At 39.5% G+C, this 13,136-nt stretch overlaps 1 protein-coding gene across 2 annotated transcripts; it reads left to right on the forward strand.

The window, feature by feature from the left end:
* The first annotated feature begins 2,333 nt into the window (after positions 1 to 2,333).
* On the forward strand, positions 2,334 to 11,794 carry si:ch211-243g18.2 (uncharacterized protein LOC559906 homolog). 2 transcript variants are annotated; one of them, XM_043720112.1, is made up of 8 exons: positions 2,334 to 2,756; positions 3,886 to 3,968; positions 4,155 to 4,311; positions 5,990 to 6,154; positions 6,612 to 6,737; positions 8,227 to 8,444; positions 9,138 to 9,187; positions 11,495 to 11,794. In XM_043720112.1, the coding sequence occupies exons 1-8, from the start codon at positions 2,373 to 2,375 to the stop codon at positions 11,605 to 11,607; spliced, it is 1,296 nt and encodes a 431-aa protein (XP_043576047.1). In that variant the 5' UTR covers positions 2,334 to 2,372; the 3' UTR covers positions 11,608 to 11,794. The 2 variants fall into 2 exon arrangements, with proteins under 2 accessions (XP_043576047.1, XP_043576048.1); XM_043720113.1 differs by having other exon boundaries at positions 9,141 to 9,187.
* Positions 11,795 to 13,136: the final 1,342 nt, after the last annotated feature.

Consider the following 13,136-nt stretch of genomic DNA (forward strand, 5'->3'; position numbering starts at 1 on the left):
ACTATAATCTGCAGTCGTTTGATTTTTGACCTTGAACAGGCATACAGCCAATTAAAATCTAATCCCTTCTGAAAAATGTTTTAACAAGCATTTCTGGAATATTATCGATGAGTGTTTCAGTCTCTTCACTAGCTCGAACTTGTTGAGTTTTTCCCACTCCTTTTAGAGACGTAATGAAATAAATTACATGTGGGGAAATCGATGATTCAAACAAGGCTGCAAGTCAAATAAGCAGTTCTGGTGGTGACGTAAACCTATTGAGCAACGCTGAAGGCATTTGAATCAGCACAATCGTGAAATTAAACTATTCCTTTTTAACTTGCTACTACATATTTTTATACAAATCAATTTTACTTGAAAACACGGTTGTTCATCTTATTTTAATCATTATCTGGTGTGCATCTTCTTAAACCAAAACATTATAGATTGGCAGGGTATCAACAAGCCCTTTCTGAGGAAGTGCTTTTACCAGAAACGTCAATTCTCCTGCTCCTCGGATGCTGCCTGACCTGCTGTGCTTTTCCAGCACTACACTCTCGACTCTAATCTCCAGTATCTTCAGTCATCACTTTCGCCAAGGATAGCTACAAGGGTCATTAGGTTGTGAGATAGATTTATAAACACGATTGCACGGTGACATTATTTTACCATCAGTGAATGAGTGAAAAATATACCATCACTGTAAAATATTCAGGCTGGTTCACAGATTAAAGCAGAGGATACTATACACAGTGTAAGGTAGACTGCTCTATGAGGAGCGAGCTACAGTGATACTGCACAGAACAACAGATACACAAGATACTCTGGGTAGTAATATGACTCTAGCTGCAGTGTAACCGAAATAGGATATTGGCACAGGGCACACAGAATTGTTGGAAGAGGAACAGTGAATTAAGCAACAGACTCGAGTGACCATATGAACTACAAGGACAAAGTTTGAACACTCCCATTACATTACTAGAAATTGTTCGCCGGAATTAACTGCGGTTTTAATTGTTACGATTTACCTTAATCTGGCTGGTCAGCGTGCGGTGCGTGGCTTCGATAAATTTGACTGAAACCAGACAAAAAAAACCTACGTTCTTCATACAGCAACAATGCTAAGATGTAGAGTTTGCCGGTGTTGGATCGGGGTGGACAAAGTACAAGCCTGTGCTTTCAAATACACCAATTGGACTGTAGCCTGGTGTGGTGTGATTTTTTTAATTTATGCCTGTTAAGGACAACCCAAGTCCATAGCTTATGTTGTTTGTTTAAACAAGCATTTAATTCACAGAGTGTTGCGGGAAACGATTAAACGGCAAGAGTTACATCATTTATCAAAGAAGATTGTCATGTAAAAGATATCGGTTTGGGCAGTTCGGCGGGCGAACCCCTCCGCTATAATCCGGCGGTGCGCGGTTGTGGTCGTCTCTGGACAGGCAACAAGGCTCCCCCCGTCCAAAATCATCGAGGATCCTCCAATATCCAGCGCAACGCCCCCAACTCCAACCTCAAACAGGGGGGCACAAAACATACCACACATGGTATCAGAAACATTTGCTTCTGGAGCGGCCGGCTCTGCTCCAGCACAGTCAGAGTGAGTGAACTAGACACTAGTTTATCCGCACATCGCGTTGCTTTCGGGTTCAGGTGTTTCTGTGTTTCGGATGCCATTCCCTCGTCAATAAAGCGCCTTCCATTAAAGTGGCCGGTTATGTCAACAGAATTATTTTGTTTTTAAAAAAATCAACCTTTTTATTTCCAAAAGTATACTTTATACATAAAAACCTGTATCTATACCTAGTCACAAACGCAGTTCTGTGCTGTACAGTAGAGTCAAACAGTTTGACTCTATCCAAAATAAAAGACCTCACTCACACATACAGAATCAACCTGTCATCGAACACCGACAGGACAGATAACTCTTAAACCCAAAGTTTCTAGCTCAGAGATAGGGACACGACCACTGCACCGCAAGAGCCCTTTCAGGTTATTGTAAGAATGATCGCACAATTACTGATCGCCTCTCTATTTGAGATCGAATTGTACATGTTATTGCCTCATCGCTTAAAGAACAGTTTAAACATTATGCCAAGTTAAAGGTCTCTGTAATTGACTGGAAACCTTGTCTATATTGGAAAGTCTATATGTAAAACCAAGGGAGGTTCATGGGTTTTCCACCTAACGTTAATATGTGATAAGAAGTGGATGTTTTAGCTACACCAACTATCTAACAATGCCCGCGGCTGCTGGGTGCAGCTCCCAGCTGGGTGTGGTTCTGCGGGATTTCACACCTTCCCCACCTCCATCTCCATCACTCTCCATCTATATAAATGTGAGGTCACGCTGTTGCAGTGCACTTGATCCATTTGCCACAGCGACTCGCCACCATGCCCAGCATCACCAGCAGCAGTTCGTCTCAGCGCCGGATTTCCACCCGGGCGGTGCCCAGCTTCTCCAGCAGATCAGTCCAGAGCAACTCCTGGACTCGGGGCCCCTCTAGCTCCAGGAGCTCGGTGAGCCTCTTGGGCAGCTCCCTGAGAGCGGCCACTGCCTCCAGCCCCGTGCTGTCCGGCGGCACGATGGGCTCCAGCGAGAAGCAGACCCTGCAGGGTCTTAATTCCCGCCTGGCCATCTACCTGGAGAATGTCAGCTCCCTGGAGAACAGCAACCGGGAGCTGGAGCTCAAGATCAAAGCTTTGCTCGAAGAGAGAAAACCTGTTTCCAGGGACATCAACCCAATGTTAGCACAGGCACATGCCCTGAATAAACAGGTACAGCTTACCCTCCAGTCATTTTTTTTTATATATCAATAATTCAGTAACAGTTTTGTAGCAGATTTGTAGGTGGGACTAGGTTGGGTTGGGATATCTGGTCAGCATGGACGGGTTGGACCGAACGGTCTGTTTCCATGCTGTACATCTCTATGACTCTATGCGGTACAATCCCTGTGATTTAAGACTGTGTAATTAGTTCTAATAAGCTCTAAAAAAAAGGTCACCAAAGAGATCCTACTACCATCAATTACCTTGCAATACTCGTTTGGTCAGTAATCTCGTTTAGAGAGAGATTTTTACACTAGCTGGATGCAGAACCTGTCAACTCTTCTCCCCTGTTTAACCTTTGGACATTGTTATTCATGGTTTACGCGGGACCGGTAAACGTGTTCGCGGGGAAGCGGGTGAAAGTTTGCTGCTTGCACCATCCCTGACAATGTCAGATCATTTTCCCGCGGGCGGGTCGGCTGTTTAATGTCACCCACCCAGTTTGTCTTGCCTGTGTATTTTTTTGTCAGATGAAGGAATTTTCAAAACAAAACATACAAAGGTCATTACCAGGGCAGAATTACATTTACATTCTCTCCCTAAATGTTTGTCCAGTAACAGGACACAGGTTGTTGGTATTCCTGTTTTAAGTCCAGAAAGCCAACTGCTTTCAGAGGTGCCGGCTCGGTAACGGGATTAGACAGCAAGCATAAGCAAATTGACGGAGAAACTCCACAGGTCCGATAGCGTCTGTGGAGATAGAGGGGGGAGGGTGTAGAGTTAACATTCCGAATCCGATTTGACTCCTTCAGACGGTCACTGGACCCGAAACGTGAACTCTGCTTTCTCTCTGCCAGCCCTGCTGAGTTTCTCCAGCAATTTCTGACTTTGTTTCAGACCTTATAGCGTTCGCGGTTATTCATTGTATTTTAGTCAGACGGTAGTGGGTCAGGTGGATGCAGCCCCGGCTGCCTCTCTCGACTGCTGGGGAGATTGAGAAGGAGCGCAGGTTGGGTTTCACATGGGGAGAGAGCCGTTTCCGGATATAATTAATATAATAATCTTAAACTAGTAAACAATTGGTTGCTTTGTAAAGGGACATCTGATACCAAGCTTGCCTCAATCTTATGCCCTTTAGATCCAGGATCTCACAATGCAGAATGCTGTTCTGGTACTACAAATAGACAATGCAAGACTGAGCGCTGAAGACTTTAAAATGAAGTTTGTACTAAACATTTCTATTTCACTCTGCCTTTTAATCCTGTCTTATTTTGAGTTCTTAATTCGATGATTTGTCATATTAATACATCGCGTATAATACTTATTGGTAGCGGGTATGTTATAACCTGACGGGATGCGAATCTGCCCGCCTGTGTATTTTAATCTGAGCGAATGTTTCTGGTCTAGGGCGGAGTCGGAAGCTTCCGTTCGTCAAACTGTGGAGAGCGATATCGACCGCATGAGGCGCATCAAGATGGAATACGACGACAGTTGCATCACCCTGAGAAACGAAGGGGAGATGCTCACCGAGGAACTTCACTTCCTGAAAAAGAATCACCAGGAGGTGAGAGCAGGGAGCTGGCGCCAGGAGGGGTCAATATTAATATTATGAGTGTGTGTGTGTGGGGGGGGGGGGGAGGGTGTGAGTGTAAAGGGATATAAGTCTGTGAGAGGTCATTCGACCTCGGACCTTCGGTTGACCATCCTCCAAGGTGGACTTAGGGACAGGCAACAACACAAAGTGGCCCAGCAAGTTGGCTACCCATGGGTAATGGCCTCAACCGGGACCTTGGGTTCATGTCACACTACAGGGTGACCCCATTGCACCACACACACACACAGACACTCCTACAGACACACACTCACATACCCTCTCTCATATGCTCACACATACACTCCCACACTCTCACATGCATCCTCTCACAGATTTATAACCCTTTACATTCATACTCACACACACTCTCTCTCACAGACACTCATACCCCCTCCCCCCGCCCACACACACATATACACACACATATGCATGCAACTTATAAGTTTGTGGGGTGAATTTGTACTGCAGAATTGCATTTTGCTGAAAAACTGCAAGACTCCATGTAAGATTCTGTAAATCCCTTTTTTAGATTAGAATCAGTCTGAACATTGGGGCACAGACAGCCTCACACAGGGCACCTCACACCTTCAATGCATTATCTGGGTCAACATGGCACCTATTGTTAAAGTTCACTTGAGAATGTAACTTCAAGAAAGTTCTGGAATTTACATATGAAAAAACTGAAACCAAAATGCCCATTCTAAAAGATGAGAGACTTAACAAACAATCCAGGTCTTTTTCAATATATAAGTTACATCACACTGTAAACTTTTGCTATAAATTCTGTGTCCTATGATCTTATACTCAACAACCACCTGATGAAGGAGCGGTGCTTCCAAATAAATCTGTTGGACAATAACCTGGTGTTGTGAGATGTTTACCTTTGTACACCCCTGTCCAACACCAGTACCTACAAACCAATATTAATGGGTGTACCTGATGTTGTTTTTCCAGTTGGCAAATGACAACATCTAAATTAGTTCACTTGCCAACAATCAGCACTGGTTTTACATGCAGTTTTACCATTGATTGTCCCTTTGAATTGGTATTCTTTCAAATTGTCCTGATGAGTTCACAGTGAGATATTTTGCCAATACATATATAGTTTTCTCAGCGATACTCTGATCTAAATATTGTTATTTTCTTCAGGGTGGCATCACATTGCATTATAGAATGAAGATCATTAATGTAGCTCTATAGCACAGAAACAGACATACACAGCTCAAGTGTTCTTTGCCTCAGTTTCAGATCTTCCCACTTATTTTAATTAATCATTCCTGTATATCCATCTATTACATTCTCCTTTATTTTGTTTCTCTTTAAGTGCACCTATGTTATTCACATTTAAAAAAAAAACCATTTGTAGTAACAAATATCCACAATTCACTAACTAAAGAAGTTCCTTGCAAATTCCTTTCTGGTTTTGTTTGTGACTATCTTAATCTATATTATCATCTTAGATTGTCCACTCGTGTAGTTAAAGTAAAAATGCTGTTTCCAAACAGGATATTTGTAAGTACTGGAAGGAAATGGATCATTCCTATGAATGATAATAATTGCAGTGTTATGGGAGGGAAGCTTGGAATGATGAGAATTAAATGTTGCGTAATAACTTAAATGTCAAAATCTCACTGTCATTTTTTGATAGGAGTTGAGAGGTGTCAAATCACAGATTAATAATAATAATATCACAGTGGAGATGGACTGTGTGAAGCAAGATGACCTTACTCAACATCTTGAAGAGATGAGGAAGCAGTATGAGGAAATGATGAACCAAAACAAAAAAGATGCAGAATTGTGGTTTGAATCCCAGGTAAGTTCCCTTAAAGTGAAGGTGAAATTTGCAATCAATATCTTTTGGTTTGAAGTTTTTTCTACATAATAGCCCCTGGTATCCATATTTTTCTGTAACACTGTGAATACAAATAAACATTTACATATTATCACAGATGTAACAGGCCATTTTATACAAACGATGAATAAAATCTATATCTAAACTGAATGAATCATAATTATGGGTTTGAAAAATGTAACAGTATTGTGAATTGTTAAATACTGTTTGAATGATTATGAATATAACATTGCAACAACAGGACTAGCCCTATATGAATAATGGATTTGTTTGTTGACATAATTTATATTTACAATACACATTGTCATTTTTTCAAAAATTTACATACCTGGGGTCTTACATATGTATTTTCTTCATCAATTTCATGTTATAATGTATCTGTTCAATCAGAATTTATAGCACTTTGTTTTTACTACAGATGGAAACAATCACCAAATCAGTAAAGCAGACCAACAAAGAGATTGAGGGAGCTGAGGTGGAACTCCAGAATAAGCAAAAAATATTGCAATCCCTGGAGATAGAGCTTGAAATCCTTAGGGGACAGGTATGGATGTTGTTCACATTTCTAAAAGTTGTACCACTTAAGGCAAAATGAAGCAGCACAAGATCGAGCTTATTTAATATGTAAAGTGGATAATGGAGAAACTTTTAAAATGCAATGTGGTGGAAAATAATTGAAGTAGTAGCATATGTATGGATTCTCTTGTATACAGATCGAGCTTTAACCTTTTTAGGAAGCCTTACTTTAATATTCTGCCATCTTCTAGTCAATATCATTTGGCTTCCACCAAGAAAGTGAATAAACTGGTTTTACAGACAGCTTATTAGCACTGTGTCTGTGTTTGCCAAGATCTTGCTTTGGGCTGTTAGGAATTCCAGTGTTTAGTTGGCAGTTAGTCTCTAGATCCTTTAAAATTGTGTAAAGGTTAGCACTACCTCTCCTCTGCCATGGCCACAAATTGTTACGATGTTGTTTTAGATACATTGTTCATAACTTATTAAAATAATGACATTAAAAATTTTGCTAACATGAAGTGAATGAAACCTTATAAGTGCAAAATAGTTGTTTAAAATTTCTATCATTTCAATAAAAGAAATACTGGTTGGAATTTATAAAGAATCTGAACAAGCAGTATTACGAATATAAAATGATAGTGAATCACAAAAAGTTCAGCTGTAGCTTAATAGCAAACTTCATTATTATACATTTGCATCTGATGATTTCTGGATTTTTCTTGAAAGTCTTTCTTAATTTAGACATGAAATATAAAAACCAAAGAACAGCGAATATTGGAAATCAGAAACAACAACTAATATTGCTGGAAAACTTTAGCAGCTCTGGCAGCATCTGTGGAGAGAAAGTAGAGTTAATGCTTTGGGTCCAGTGACTCTTCTTCAGAACTGATTGCAGCGAGGTAATGATTGGTGTATATATGCTGAAGATGGGGAGGGGGAGCAGTAAACAGTGAGTGGAGGTGAAGCCTAGAGAGTTAGAGAACAGCAATTGGACAGATAAGGAATGGGTAAAGGTCAGCCTGGGAGAATGAATAGCTGTTTATGGGGATGATTGGTAGGTAAAAGTGGATTGGTTGTAGTAGCAGCCCATGTGGTGACAAGACCTGGAGTGTGGGCGTTGGGATAAAGACATGGGACAAAGTGCTCAGGCCTAATATTATTGAGACTGATCCATTTCTTTGTCTGTCCAAATGGTGTTTTTCCTCTCTCTCTCTCTCTCTCTCTCTCTCTTTCTCTCCACAATCCTTCTCCTCCTATGATTTACTTCTTCTCCTTCCAACCTATTTTCAGCATATATACCAACCTTTTCCTAGCTACATTCAGTTCTGAAGAAGAGCCTTTGGATCCACAATGTTAACTCTGCTTTTCTCCACTGACCCTGCTAGAACCATTGAGCTTTTCCAGCAATTTTTGTTTTTGTTCTTAATTTATATTCACATTAGTACAGAAATGGTTTTTCCCCGTAAACCAACTTGGACATTCTAGCTTATCAGTATAACTGCACATTATCTTTGCAGAATATGGGACTGGAAAATATATTGCTGGACACTGAGCAAAGATATAAAGTGGACTTCAGTAACATGCACACAACTGTCTCCAAGTTGGAAACTGATTTGTTCAATGTGCGGAATGATATAGTGCTGAACAAGGAAAAATATGATTCTCTTATGCAAGCCAAACTGACTCTGGATGCAGAGCTTGCTGAGTACAGGCGTTTACTTAACGGGGAAACAAGGTACAGTACATATAATGCTAAAGACTGTTATTAAAGGAACACTTATGGCAATAATTCAAAAAGGGAAAAAGCTCCCCAAAACAAAGACTGCAATTTTGGGTGTGTGAAAAGATTTGGTTACAAACAGTCCAGAAGTGTATGCTGACATTAATTAATCTGTCCTAAATTTCTTTGACTTTTTGTTTTATTTTGGGGAAAGATAATCTGTAAGTTCTACTTAACTTCAACAGAAAGCCTCGTAAAATGTATATGGCCATTTGCAGCATTTTTCCAAAATATAGAGAAAGGTTGTGGAGCCCATGTAAAATTTCACAAACTAAGCCTTTCTGTTTTCACTCACCTAGCAGACTTCTTCCCTTCAATTTGGACGTTTTGGGTTCAAGCCCCTCTCTCGAGGTTGAACACATTATTTAGCACTGAGGGGGATGTTCCACTATAAAACATGCTGTTATTCAGTTGAGTCAATAAACTCAGACATCATCTACCTTGTATATAATCCCACAACACAAATATGTTGGTGGGATGGACAAAGTAATGCACGAAGTGTTAACCTAAGTTAAAACGTTTCAGTTTAGGATAAATATTATTTAACAAGACAGTAAGCTAATTGTGTTAACTTAATTTACATATAAAGTTTGCTGTTAACTGCTGAGCATGTGAACTTGTGACAAATAACTGTTCTTTTCTTGATAGCAGAAAGGTTATTCATGTTCCTCCTCCACGTTCACCCTCTCCTCCTCCTCGTAAGTATTCCTGTGTAGTGTCCTCCACACTGTAAGGATTCTGTCTATGGACAAACAATCTCAGCAGTCTGATATTTGATGTTTTAAAAACAGACAATGTATTAGTCATCTGAAAGGAAAGCCACTGTGGTGAGATGGATGGTTGCAGAAAGGAATTGATGATGGCCAGATATATCATTATTATTTGTGCTCCTTTCAGCTATACAGTGGGTTGGAAATCACAAGTTTTAATCTAATTGGATATCTGGCACACTTTATTATGTAGTATTGAATTAATTTTTCAACCATTCAAACAGCTGGAGGTGTATAAGAAGCAAAATCACTGTTTTTTCCCAAATATAAACTATCTGATCATTACTATTGAAATTTACCAAGTTAGGTGGACAAGAGTAAATCTAAATATTCTCTGATTATTAACTCTTTTATTGCATATATCATGTTTGAAAATACATGACATAGATACATAAGATATAGAATCAGAAGTAGGCCATCCAGCCCATTGAGTCTGCTCCATCATTTTATTAGATCCTAGCTTAATTAATCATGCTCAACTCTAGTTTTCTGCCTTTACCCCATAGCCCTTAATTGTTTTTATTGATTAAAATCTGTCGACCTCAGCTTTGACTATGCATAACAACCCAGCCTCTACAGCCCTCTATGGTAAAGAATTTGACAAATTCAGTGCCTTCTGAGAGAAAAGTCCTCCTCTTTCAGTTTCAAAGGGCAACCTCTTTATTCTGAGATTATGCCCTCTGGTTCAAGCCTCTCCCACAAAGGGAATCAACGTTTTAGCATCTACTCTGTCAAGTCCCCTAAGAATCTTGAATGTTCTTTTAAGGTCACTTCTCATTATTCTAAATTCCAACAGGTACAGGCACAACATAATCAACCCCTCCTCATAAAATAGACCCTCCAAACTCAGGATCATCCTAGTGAACCTTCTCTGTGCTGCCTCTAATGCCAGTAAAACTTTCCTTCGAGAAAAGGTCACAGTTCTTCAGTATTCCAGCTGTAGTCTGACTAGTGCCTTGTATAGTTTCAGCAAGAATTCCCCAATTTTATAAATAAAGCCCAACAGTCCATTTGCCTTTTCTATTACCTGCAAAACTTGAATGCTCGCTTTTTGTGATTTATGTGCAAGGATTTCCACATCCCTCTGTACTATAGCTTTCTGCTTGGATGAGTTCTCCATAATATTTAGTTCCTCTATTGCTTCCCAAGTTCATAATCTCACGTTTTCCCACATTAGTTTCCAAGCTTTTTTCCCACTTACTTGAACCAGTGTGTATCCCTTTACAGACTGTGACATCCACACCTCTTGCCTTTCCACCTATGTGTACCATCTGCAAACTTTGCTATTGTACATTCATTTTCCTCATACGAGCTATTACTATACACACTGTAAATAATTGTGGTCATAATACTGAATCCCTGTTGCATTACCACTAATTGCAAGCCCATCAATAAATATTACCTTTTGCTTAGAAGTTGCATTCACTCTTTATTGTCAAAGAAATCCCAGTCTCCATCTCATAACATTCAGTTACCTCTTCACCAGCATCCCCCTTGACTTCATCAGACATATTTTAGTCACGTCTAACAATAAATCCTACCTACACAACTCTGTCTTCCAGGCCCAATGCTCACATATTGTCCACTGACTGCAGTATGGCTACGGGCCATTTGGCCCATTGGGTCCACACTGGCACTCCGAACAGCATCCCTCCCAGATACACTCCCTACCCTATTCTTGCATTTCCCATGATTACTCCATCTAGCCTGCACATCCCTGGACAATATGGACAATTTAGCATGGCCTATCCACCGTTTCTGCATATCTTTCAACTGTAGGAGGAAACTGGAGCAAACTCATCCAAGCACAGGGAGAACATACAAACTCCATACAGACATTCACCTGAGCCTGGAATCGAACCCAGGTCCCTTGGTGCTGTGAGGTAGCAGTGCTAACCAATGAGCCTTCTTTTTGCAGGATTCATTCTTCCTACATTAATATCATTTTTCAAAACACTTGTTCTCGATCATCTGCAACCTTTCCAATTACTGCTGTATCATTAACTTCTTTGTCCATTCTGATCTCCTGAAATATGTACAAATCGCTCACACATTGCTTGCTTCTCCATCTCTTTAAATCCTATCAGTTTGATTCTGTGACTGAATAAAAATGTATTACCTTCAAGCTATATCATCATCATGACTGTGTTTATGATCTAATCTATCAAGTTAGTCATACATGTCCATAGTCTTAAGAGTTAAATGACAATATCAAATTTCCTTTTATCTTAACAGCTGAAGTCACAACAAGGAAAATTGTCAAAGTCATCACAACTACATTAGTTGATGGCAAGGTGGTTGATGAATCGAGTGAAGTTGAAGAAATTAGTGAGAAAAAGCATGCATAGAAAATGCTCTAACATGTAAAATCAATGAACTTGTGAAGTGTTATGCATCATAAGGAAACTGTTACTGGGTATAATGGGTATCTGAAATAATGAACTACTATAGTAACCTTGTATAAAGAATTTGAAGTTTCTACTTCAACAGTTATATTCAATTATATAATGTCTAATAAAGATCATATTTCATGTCCATTTGCATTGGTGTACAAATCATTCCTCTTACAGCCATTCAAGCAACAAAATTTCATGAACATACTCAAAGGAAAGACCTTCATATCCAACATACTAGATGCTCCTTTAGGTTGCATATTGATTCCATAGTAAGTTTACATTTTTACTGAAAACAATATTGCCTCACTTACAGGATTGGTGATTGATTATTTTATGTACAATTACTTGCATTGATGTAGCACCTTTTAATATAAACAAAATGTCTCAAGGTTCTTCACAAAAATTTAATCAGACAAAAGCTCACACAAAGCTAAACAGGAAACATCAGTGCAGATGGGTCTTTCACTTACTGGAAAGGTTCAAGCACATTGCAAGTCCCAATCAAGCAGAAGCTTGGTTGAATTACTGCTGAAGATTTAAAAAGACATCTCACTACATCTGGTCTCACTGCACAGTCGAGCATTGACCAAGCCAATATATAATTGCATGCAATGTGTGGCTGTACAAATCTTATCCCAAAAGGTCAACAAAGATAAAACTACTTTTGAAGAAATAATGAAGGCACTCTATGGCTATATCAATATGTGAAAATGCTGAACGGGCTAAATTGAATAAATTTACCTAATGACAAAGGACAAGTATTGATAATTTTATTACTGATCTGTACAGAGATGCAGAGAACTGTGAATATGTCAGCTTAAAGGGAAAACAAATCAGGGAGAGAACTGGTACAAACAAAAGTTTTATATTAAACATTGATAATGTATAGTTGAGGGATGATTAATGTAAACAAAGGCAAATTAAACAGCCAAGCTAAGGTCAGAAAACAATAATCTGGTCAAAAGAGTGATGAAGTGCCAGATCGCAGAAATGACCAAGCCAGCAGAGCATGGTAAGTTAAAAGCATAGAGGTGGCTGTACAAAAACAGGGGAGGCAAAGGAGAGTGCATTGGCTGATCCAGCTAATTTATATTGGAGTAGTTTGAAAATAATGCCAATGCAAAAGTCCTGTCAGAGGTGTTGAATGCCATTTTTGGAATTATCATTTGTTGTAGTATGGAAAATAAAGAACATGAAAGCATGAGAAGGGTTAAAGTATGAAGACCACTGGCAATCTGTGGTCTATGGAAGGCAGGATGGGATACGAATAGTGGAGTGCACACTAATTAGCAGAGTAAGGTTAAGGCTGAAAGGTAACTATGGCGAGATGAGGTAACACAAGTAAGAAAGCAAGTTTCTCTGTTAAGTGTTATTATGACAGGATTGGGACCATAAATATTTGGGACATGACAATAAAATATCTAATTGATAGTTAGTAGAGTCAGCTTGAGACAGGAGACTAATGTAATTGATGGAATAGC

This window comes from Chiloscyllium plagiosum, chromosome 30 (genome assembly GCF_004010195.1).
Source record: "Chiloscyllium plagiosum isolate BGI_BamShark_2017 chromosome 30, ASM401019v2, whole genome shotgun sequence".
In the NCBI taxonomy this organism is placed as follows: Eukaryota; Metazoa; Chordata; class Chondrichthyes; order Orectolobiformes; family Hemiscylliidae; genus Chiloscyllium; species Chiloscyllium plagiosum.

Excerpts from the sequence above, each read along its gene's own strand:
- si:ch211-243g18.2 (XM_043720112.1), top strand. The coding sequence starts at position 2,373 with ATGCCCAGCATCACCAGCAGCAGTTCGTCTCAGCGCCGGATTTCCACC. Across the intron at positions 6,738-8,226 it reads TTGAAATCCTTAGGGGACAG|AATATGGGACTGGAAAATAT; the intron begins GTATGGATGTTG and ends TTATCTTTGCAG. Across the intron at positions 9,188-11,494 it reads TTCACCCTCTCCTCCTCCTC|CTGAAGTCACAACAAGGAAA; the intron begins GTAAGTATTCCT and ends TTATCTTAACAG.